Raw genomic sequence first — 9,600 nt, 5'->3', positions numbered from 1 at the left:
GGCTGAAGCAATAAGCCACATCTAATGGAAGATGTGAATAACTCAGCTGTGTATGTTTGAGGTTTAAAGAAATACACTTGTAAATTTTTTTAAATAAAGCCAGACTTTTTTATTAAAGTTTGTGGTTTTACTCTTATTGCAGGGTTTTATTTGCACAAGCATTTAAATGCCATTTTGATTATAACATTTAGTGTCAATATTGAAGCCTACATTCTCTTCCCATAAAACTAGTTTCCCCAGTTCAGACAAGTGGGTTTTTCCTCCTGCCAGCTGGATCAGATGAGAAACCTTGGAACTATGCTGACACAACTTTTATGCAGGATTCTTCCTGATGTCACTTGGTTCTTACCTTTGGAAAACAAGCTGAAAATGTTCCAACTGTGTTCCTCTAGAAGCAATCTAAGAAGCCTTGACACAAGGCTAGGTCACTAAAGTAGTCAAAATTGGGTTTGTTTTTTTCCTGTTTAGCTCTGGTGCAACTTTCCTGTCACGTGTTCAGGAGCTTCTTTTGGCAGGAACATCCTTTGTCTGGCTTTTGGGATGACCCTTGCTACTTGATCTGCTGTTTTTATGTATTCCTTCCCCACTACTTGTAGCGGGACGTAGGCTAATTGTAGTGGGCTTCTGTGGCGGGATTGCTCTTTGCCATGAGTGTCTGTAAACTGCAGGAGACCGGAACTGCTCAGGACAGTGAGAGCCTCTAGGGTGAAGCCCGGACCCTGTTTTCTGGGTCATCTGTTAATAGCTGTTGAGTACTGCTCTGAGGAGTGTATTAAATGAATGTATTTTTTCTATACTGTAATAAAGAATAAGTTATATTCCAGACTGGTGCTGCCTTTATTAAGGAAAGGGGAAGGAGGTGCCAAAATTTCCATTGCCCTTTCTCTGAAATCCTGTTTTTTGTGCCCAGAATAGTTGCCAACAGGTAGCGGTTTAGAAAAGATCATAGCCTGTGGGGTACTGCTCCCCACCAGACAGAAAGCCTGTGGTTGGGTGGTGGTGTACTCAGCCATGCAGCGCATGTGAGACTGCTCCTACACATGCACTTGTGGTGTTGTCTTGCCCCGGGCCAGGTGCTGCATTCCTCTGGGGCTCCTTCCTCCCCTCCTCTCAGCTGTAGGGCTTCGAAGTTGACATGTCCTTTACTTATCCACTCCCTTGCTCATGGGAGATGGCTGCCACTGGGCCTGGCTGATCGTTTTCCTAGCAGCCAGAAGCTGTGGGAGTTGGTTCCCTCCGTCACAGATGCCTGACGGCCCGTCTCCTGTTCCCAGGTATGAGGTAGCAGCTGTCCTGGGGTTCAGCTCGGGACCCTGGCTAGGAGTAGCAGCAACTAGGGGCAGTCTGTACTATTCCGGGCTCACCCAGGCTGGTAAGGAGAGACCCCACCGATGATCTGCTTTTTATTCAGTTTGTAAAGTCATTGCCCTCACAAACACAGAACAACGTAGGAATATTAATATGTATCACTGACATACACTCTTGCAACTTTAGGTGTACACCGGCTGTCGTTTGTTGTCTCATGTGGAAGGGGTGTACACAGAAGTGGCAACTGCACAGAAATACGGGCAAACCCTGGTTATGAGTATAGCTACAAGTAATCTATTGACTTGCATCTAAACTAAAGCCATGCTGCTAAAATAACAATGGCATTTAATCCTCAAGTCAACATATCTTTTAACAACTAAAAATCCTTCCCTGCCTTGGGATAGTCACTGCTGAAAATGAAAGTTACGTAGTTGACTTGCTTAACACAAAAATGGGGATCAAAGCTGGGTTTCTGTGAGGGCAGTAGTGCCAAGAAGCCCTAAATTTGGACTGTGAGGCAGCGCACACAGTCACAGGGAGCTGTGGTGTCTGGCAGTGCAGACATAGATCACAGGGTGGCTGCATTGTTCCAGAAGGACCGAGGGCCTTATCGCGTCAGCGGTGCTGAGGGCGGGCTCTGGCGCGAGAGCAGCTTTTGGATGTCTCTGGGAAGCCACGAGGGCAGCTTGGGAAAGCACAGAATCATAGAATCATCTAGGTTGGGAAAGACCTTTAAGATCATCACATCCAACCATTAACCTACCGCTGCCAAGCCCACCACTAAACCATGTCCCTGAACACCACATCTACATGTCTTTTAAATACCTCCAGGCATGGTGACTCAACCGTTTCCCTGGGCAGCCTGTTCCAATGCTTGACAACCCTTTCGGTGAAGAAATGATTCCTGATACTCAATCTAAACCTCCCCTGGTGCAACTTGAGGCTATTTTCTCACGATCAGAGGCATGACACGGCAGCATGGCAGGCTGGAGGCAAAAGTCCGGCGCTTGCTCCAACTGGTGGGGAGTGGATATGATGTGCCAGTCACCAACAGCAAGGACAAACAGGTTAAAGTTAAAAATACCATTTTAAAGGCCGGCGGAGGAGTGCTCAGGCCAGAGTGGCAGGCCAGGGAAGTAATCTGCACAGCAGCTTTCAAGACAGTGTAAGTGAGTCATGCTGATTTTTTTCCCTAGTTTGATAAATGCAGTCCAGCGGTAACCAAGCTGTGAAGACTTGCTCAAAAGCACTGGCTGCGTAGCCAGGGGAAAGGCTGGAGCACAGAGCCATGGAGCAAAACACATCCATGGACCTTGGCAGTTGTTTGGGCGAGACCCAAGCCATCAGGCTACAGGCCCCAGGGGTGGAGCCGCAGCAGCAGAGCCAGGGAGGGTGACGGCTGCCTGGTAACTGAGCTGCTGGGCCTGAGCACTGAGCCTGCGCCGAGGGAAAATAGCTGAAGCCCGGGGGAGATCCGCGTCCTCTGTCCAAACAAACTACTTGTGGTTGACATTGCCCAACAATAGTTTGGATGGGTAAGAAAAGGAAATCAAAGACAGAGGCTTTTTGAATCCCTGCAGAATACAGGCAGGCAGAGAGATCATCCAGGGCCTGCAGCAGAGGAGCAGGCAGGAGCAGGGGGCGAGCTGGGATGCAGCAGAGGCACAAAAGCCCCAGGAGGACGTGGTTTCAAGACAAGAGGAGTTCAGCCAGGTACTGGTTTCAGTCTAGTGCTTCAACGTGAGCATGTACTTAATCTGTAAACAGCATTAGAGTCTTTCCTGCTTTAATGGTGGCCAAACACTAAGTTAGGAGTCAACTAATCCCTAACTAAATCTCAGTGTTAAAAAGCAAAAAATTTATTACTCAAAGGCCTAGGAACAAGTATATGTGGCTATTTGGGCCATTCTGTATCTTGGTTAAGTTTCTGAAAGGTTATCTTGCTTACACAAGAGCTGTGTGTGCATCTGCTAACAGTAATCTAATATTCTTAAACACCAAACCCATTTGTCAGAGAGAAACTGCTGCAAGGGTTATACAAGTCATCTCGCTAGACCTGAAAAAATATAAAAATCTGGGTTTGCCACAAACTGCACATTATCAAAATGACACAGCAAAAAATGATCCCGCTCTGGGTCCCTACATTATCATAGGGCATGAAACGAGAGCAGAAAAGTACCCAAACACATTTATTACAAAAAAAGCAGAAGTTTTATTTTTTTGTAATAACACCAATCTGCTTATTGATTCCACAACTGAAAGACAGGAAAATGCAGGAAGCAAGGCTCATGGAGGAAAGCTGCTACATACATTACGCATCTCAGCACCTGGGATGGGTAACACAGGTAGGCTTCAAATAATTGGAGGGGTAAACTAGAGGTAACCTAGGTATACCTTACACAAACTACTAAGGTAGTTAACCACAACTTCAGTCTTCAACTCTTCTTCAACTCCACCTTTGCTTCAGAAAAATCTCTGCTGCTACACACACGTTTAGAGGCTGGTATTGCTGGAAGAAGGTTAGAAAAAGTAAGTTATTTCATGCACAGTAAACAGACTGAACTAAACCACAAGCCATGTAACACTTAAAGGATTTAACAGGAAGAGATGAGAGTTAAAATTAGGATTAACAGTCACAAATGAAAACTGTTATAGTAATAATGGGGAGCCTTTATTAAATGCCAAAAAGGACTTTCAAAAAACCTGTACTGAGCTACATTTTGACCTAAATCTCAGTGCTACCCAACAACAACATAAAAGTAAGTTTAATGGCATTCAAGCTTTATCAAAACCTCCATTCCTTCAGTTCATGTAATGCAGACTGAAAGCCTCCCCCCAAAGCCCAAGATCACTGAAACCAACTATCTCCTACAAGTTCTTCAAGAAACAAATGACCAGTTAAACTAAAAAAAAAAAATAAAAATATCCAACATTAAAGATCTCTAAGGATATCTACTTTGCAATTGAATTGTACAGAACCTGATTCTGCTGCTGTAGTGACTCCAGACCTAAACTGTGTCCATGCAAGTGTAGGGAGAAGGCCAGAACTGGGACCAGCCCTGTGGAAGTACACCATTCTACCCCGGGTGAAAAGGGAGCTCCAGTTCTTAAGTATTTAGCAAATAGAAAAGCCTGCTTGGCGTTAAGATACCCCATCCTCCTCCAGCACGCAGTCTAAGGCATAAGGGTTTGGTTTATGGCCTGTGGGATGATCCTCTCCAGTCCACCATTTTTCCTGTGGAGGCTCACGCTGGGATCAGAGAGCGGGAGCACCGCTACCGGGAGCACACGAAGCCCCACAGCTGCTCCACACGTGCAGGCAATCGCTCCTGCCGGCCCACTCCACGCTTGCGCCGGAGCACGGCGTCACTGCCACACGGCTGGGGTGGCCCACAGGGCCAGCAAGGTGGGACCAGCCTGGGACAGCAAAAGGTGTAGCCTGAAATCCAAGTGCCACATAGGTTCCTTACCTCCGTCAGGACAGGGCCTCTTGTACAGCACCTCTGCTGGAATCTGGAAACTAATGCACAGCATCTCCTTGTTCGGGGCAACGTTTCTAACCAGGTAAGTAGAACAGCGGCCGTCCAAGGAGGTTCCCAGAGAAGCCTCAGCGCGTTCTCGAACATCTTTGGCAGGGTCGTCATGTTTGGAGAAGCTGTAGCAGTGCACCGTGGGAAGGCCAGCAGTGCTGCATGGCTCTCCGGCTAAGAGATGCCGGAAAACGTCTAGAAATTCAATAGCCAAGGCTGGCAAATTCATGACTATATGAAAAGAGGTTTTCTGTTCTTCTTTCAGAAGTGGGAGCTCTCTACTTAGTTCTTCTCTTACTGGCCCCAGGAGGAAGTCCCTGCCATCCATGTTGAATGCTTTTATTTTGTGGCCTACCTTGTTTAGTTTGCAGTTGTGCAAGAGCCAGCTGTAGGATTCAGGATTGAGATCGTTTGCAAACACGCAGCACTTTTTCTTTGCTGCTGGAATAGCAAAAGGTCCAATCCCAGCAAAGACATCGAAAAGGACATCACCGGGCTTTAATAGCTCAACGATACGGCCATGTTCCGTGGAAAGACGTGGGTTCCAGTAGACTTTAGAAAAGTCCAACTCATATGTGATATTATTTTCTTTGACCTGAAAGTCCAAAACATTTTCTTAAGCCTCTGTGTTCAAATTCCAGGCATGTTTAAGCATTATGAGTAATTAAGACAGCTAAAAACCACGCTGTTTTATCAAAAGATAATGTGTACACTGACATTCATCTCATTAGTAGTACACATCAATCTTGCATAAACAGATCTACTCATCAGAAATAGCCATAAGGAATGTTCCAACTGTCAGTCCAGATGGCTGGCTCATGCACGTCTCAATCACCAGGTGGAAATAAAGCAGCAACTTAAAATGACCATAAAAAAAAAATAATCTGAGGCTTTTCAAGAGTTTTGTGGCTGGCTGACAATGCCTTTATTGAAAGCAGACCTTGGGAAGATGCCTCAAGCCCTCCTTAGCGGAGTCCACATAGTAAATAAGCATCTGAGAATGATACAGCACAAGAATGGCAAGAGTCAGCCAAATTCAAAGCCACTGGGAGCCAATTCTGCAGTTTGAAAAAATACTGTATTTTCTCTCTCAAGGTGACAGAGTCTGGAAACTGATCCAAACCCAAACTCTGGGATGACCACTATCTTAAGAAAAGACCTAAAATGAAATGGTATTTACTGAGATGACAATGGGATGCAAGATAACACTCACTTTGCACCACCAGACTTGAATTGTGTGACTGAAGTACGGTAACTTTGGATCTAAATGCATCATTTGCTTTGCCAGCAAGAAACATACTGAAGTGTATCTGTGCTCCTCAGTGTGCAGCTCAGTGCTACGCTAGATGGATGCTCCATGAGCTAATATCACCTGCATAATTTTTGATTGTCACTTCTTCCTTGACAATTCAAATGCCTTCTCTGTGCATGTACAGGATGTTATACCAAGCTATTCAACTTTTTTATTTAGTAATCTAACGTTTTCTCTTCTAAAAGTATAACTGCTAATACCTAGGAAAAATATTTTTTGGTTGAACCAGTGGCCAAGTTTCCAGCTAAATACAAGAAACCCTACATGAATAATACTTGGCAGTTACACAGTGCTTTACACCTGAAAAATGTCAAAATAGAGGACAGATGAGGTTTGTCTTGCTGCTGATGGAAAAGGAAAGAGGCACAGGCAAAATCTTGCCTAAGTTGCAAAGCCAGTGAGATTTAAAAACACAGTCTTACGTTCTATACCAACCACTGCAGGTTTGATGAAATTAAGTAACAGCATTTTCTTAGATCAAATTCACTAAACATTCTGGCTTTAGAGTAAGAAACACTCCCCACTGCAAGTCTGCAACTGGTATCTCTGTAAGAAATCTTTACTTCACCTTTTTTTACATATCATTAAAATCTAGGCTGTGAACTTTAAAGAATACTTATGTTCATGATCCCTATGGATGTGAGTTTGCTCTTGGCAGACCAGGACAGATGAATGTAGAAGTAACTGCCAACTCTTACACTCTAAAAAAGGGCACTGTGCAAAGGGATGGTCTTAAGAGCATCTCTTCATCACATATTTCCAGTAGGTGCCTTTGGGTTTAGCATATTAAAATTAAAATAACAGGGGAAAAAAACCCTATACCTTGGTTACTAGGTTGCTCTCTCCAGCGAGCACTTCCATTTGAAAATTTCTGTATGTGCTGTCAATAATATTGGTTTTATTCACTACACAGGTGATTCCTGGATTCTTGTCAATTATAACCTGACCTGAAAGAGAGGGCAAAACATTCTGGTTAAGGGAATATAACTTTTCAATGTTCTACAAGAGATACAAACACTGCTGTTTACAGTTAAATTAACTAAGTACGCATTACCAGAACAACCTCCCTCTAATGACTCAGGGTTGGAGATGTGACATCTTCCTAAGGCACATACTGTACCCTGGCCCAATGTTCAGTGAAATGAGACCACAGTTACTGTAAGAGGAGAGAACTGTGCTTCCATGCACAGCTATAGTACCAGCACAGACTGTTTAAAGTCAACATATAAAGCAATGAAAAGCACTCCAAAAGTTTTCTTTGTACAAGTAATAATTTATCAGTAGATAACTGTTTAAAAAAAAATCTATATAGAAAACATAGGTATTACTTTTTTGAGAGTTGTTTTACCTACCAATCAAATGTCTGTACGGTAGCTGATGATCTCTAAGATTCAAATGAGCTATGTGACCAACACGGCTAAATCCAGAGGTGACTTCTTGACCTTCAGGAAGAACTGCTCGTAGGATCTCCTCCGACTTGAAATTCTCGTAAGTCAGCTCCAAGTTATACTTAGACACCTCAGGATGAACATTAAGCTGTTTTAATACCTCTTGATCCGATTCTCCCAATGAGAATTCTGATATTTTATGAGGATCCAGAATAACAAGTCTACTGTCCTCATCTTCTGGATCCTCAACCACTCGCTTTAGACCAGGGCGCTGTAGTATCATATGTTTTATGGACTTCAGCAAAGTATTTACAATTTCTTTCTTGACTTTAAGAACTGGAACAACAACTGTCCTTTTAAAAGCCTCTCTGTTGAGTTGTGTCATCCCACGCACTTCAGGATGTGGCAAATACAGTTCTAGATTAGCTTTATCCTCCACAGTTTCAGGCATCGTAAAAAAGTTATTTTTTTTAACTACTACAAACAGCCCAGGTACTCTGCCAGAATATTGTGCCAATAGCATCCAAACTGCTGGAAATGATGTATTTGATGCAGCTGTCCTAAAACGGTTAGTTTTCAGTAGTCTGGCAGAGTATCCAATTCTCCATAAAGTCCTAGAAGAGAAATTATTCATTTTATAGACATTATGTAATCATTCCATTAAAAATGCTGCAAATCACATGGATTTGCTGTTCTCTTAAACTAGAATTTCCATCTATACCAAACAATTCACAATAGCTTAGTAAAGCTCTTTATTATGAATTATATACTATAAATTTATGTCATTTTTCAAATGTATTGTTAGACTGAAATGTTAACTAACTTTAAGCAGTGTGATAATCCCTTCCTGCCAAAAACCAATGACCTTTCTGCTCTAATAAATATGATATTAATCTCAATAAGCCAAATGGAAAAATACCTACTGTCTCAATCCTACTGTTGGATCCCTTCTGATTCTGATAAAATTCATTACCAAGCAGTGGTTGCTAGAAAACAGTTATTAGCAATAGCAGTCATAATCATGCTTCAGCAATTTCTGCCTCCTATACCCCAGTAAGGGGTTACAGAGTCTGTAGTGTCTTTGCTCTGCAAGCTGCATGCCAGAAAGACCGTGAATTAAATGCTGAATTCCCCTAAAGGTACAGGGGACCATTAGTAATGTCTGTTCAAGAGAATGAACCCCTCTCCACAGTTTACTCACAGGATGGGGACTTGAAAAGTAGTTTTACACTTCTTTAAATAGCTTCCTCTGCTAGAGCCAGTCCAGAGGCCCAACTTTTCTGACTCTGCATCAGCTGCTCCTAGGCAGGAAGGTTTAGGTAGTGCAAGAGGCTGACATTTCTCCTGACTTCTTGGGTAGTTTGTTTTAAGATAGGGAGTTGATAGGAGAGATGCAAACTAGCTCTGAAGGGAAACCGGTTCTCTCACCTGCCTCAGACATCTACACCCTGACATGCAGTCTATTCTTCAAAAACGGAGCTGCGACCTTAGCAAAGCTGGCCCTGCTCCCATCCTCCCTCCCTACAACCCAGCCCCTCGCTGGGACTCCCTACATCTTCAAGCCAGCTCATTTCCCTAAACCAAGTTTTTGGCAAAGCACACGTCCCTTCCCTGTTGACTCAAAAATAAACATTTACATTCTTCATGTCTGCTACAGAGGAGAAAGGCTTCATCCAGAGGCCTGAGCGTCCCAGTGTTTTTCTTAGGCATTGCCCTTCTCCCTTGCTAGAAACTGCTGGCCTGGTTTGCACGGGCTCCTCGATGTGAGATCAGCCTCCAAGATAAAAGCCCCGGCGCTGGGCCTGGCCGGAGGTGCCTGCAGCCGTGCTGCCGCAGGACCGACGCCTTCCCAACACCCCTGTGGGAACACCTGCCCTTTCCCCGGGAGCAAGGTCCCGCCAAGATCCCCCCTTTGCCCCATTCTTCCCTCCGAGCGATGAGGCGAATCGGGGCCGGGCGGTGCTGCGGGAGGGCTGCGACCCACCCCGCCCGGCCCCAGCTCCACGAGTGAGCAGCCCCGGGCACAGAGACCCCGGGGGCGGGGCGGGGAGGCGGCGGCCGG

At 44.5% G+C, this 9,600-nt stretch overlaps 1 protein-coding gene across 3 annotated transcripts; it reads right to left on the bottom strand.

Annotated features, from left to right (window-relative positions):
* Positions 1 to 2,147: 2,147 nt before the first annotated feature.
* TRMT5 (tRNA methyltransferase 5) lies at positions 2,148 to 9,560 on the bottom strand. 3 transcript variants are annotated; one of them, XM_026848965.1, is made up of 5 exons: positions 9,176 to 9,560; positions 7,503 to 8,152; positions 6,973 to 7,097; positions 4,779 to 5,433; positions 2,148 to 3,817 (listed from the first exon to the last, which is right to left on the bottom strand). In XM_026848965.1, coding segments are annotated over exons 1-5 (1,506 nt in total). In that variant the 5' UTR covers positions 9,178 to 9,560; the 3' UTR covers positions 2,148 to 3,743. The 3 variants fall into 3 exon arrangements, with proteins under 3 accessions (XP_026704766.1, XP_026704767.1, XP_026704765.1); XM_026848966.1 differs by lacking the exon at positions 9,176 to 9,560 and adding an exon at positions 9,141 to 9,161; XM_026848964.1 differs by lacking the exon at positions 9,176 to 9,560 and adding an exon at positions 8,462 to 8,714.
* Positions 9,561 to 9,600: the final 40 nt, after the last annotated feature.

This window comes from Athene cunicularia, assembly GCF_003259725.1.
Source record: "Athene cunicularia isolate RWA chromosome 5 unlocalized genomic scaffold, athCun1 chr5_part1, whole genome shotgun sequence".
Classification (NCBI taxonomy): domain Eukaryota; kingdom Metazoa; phylum Chordata; class Aves; order Strigiformes; family Strigidae; genus Athene; species Athene cunicularia.
The sequence above is the reverse complement of the archived record's forward strand: the minus strand, read 5'-3'. Positions and strand labels throughout refer to the sequence as shown.

What these genes read in the sequence shown, in the direction of transcription:
- TRMT5 (XM_026848964.1), bottom strand. Translation starts at nt 8,508, where the DNA reads ATGAATTTTATCAGAATCAGAAGGGATCCAACAGTAGGATTGAGACA. An exon ending in ACCGTACAGACATTTGATTG is followed by an intron (nt 7,098 to 7,502) that starts GTAGGTAAAACA and finishes CCTCTCTTTCAG; the next exon opens with GTCAGGTTATAATTGACAAG. An exon ending in AGAGCAACCTAGTAACCAAG is followed by an intron (nt 5,434 to 6,972) that starts GTATAGGGTTTT and finishes TTGGACTTTCAG; the next exon opens with GTCAAAGAAAATAATATCAC.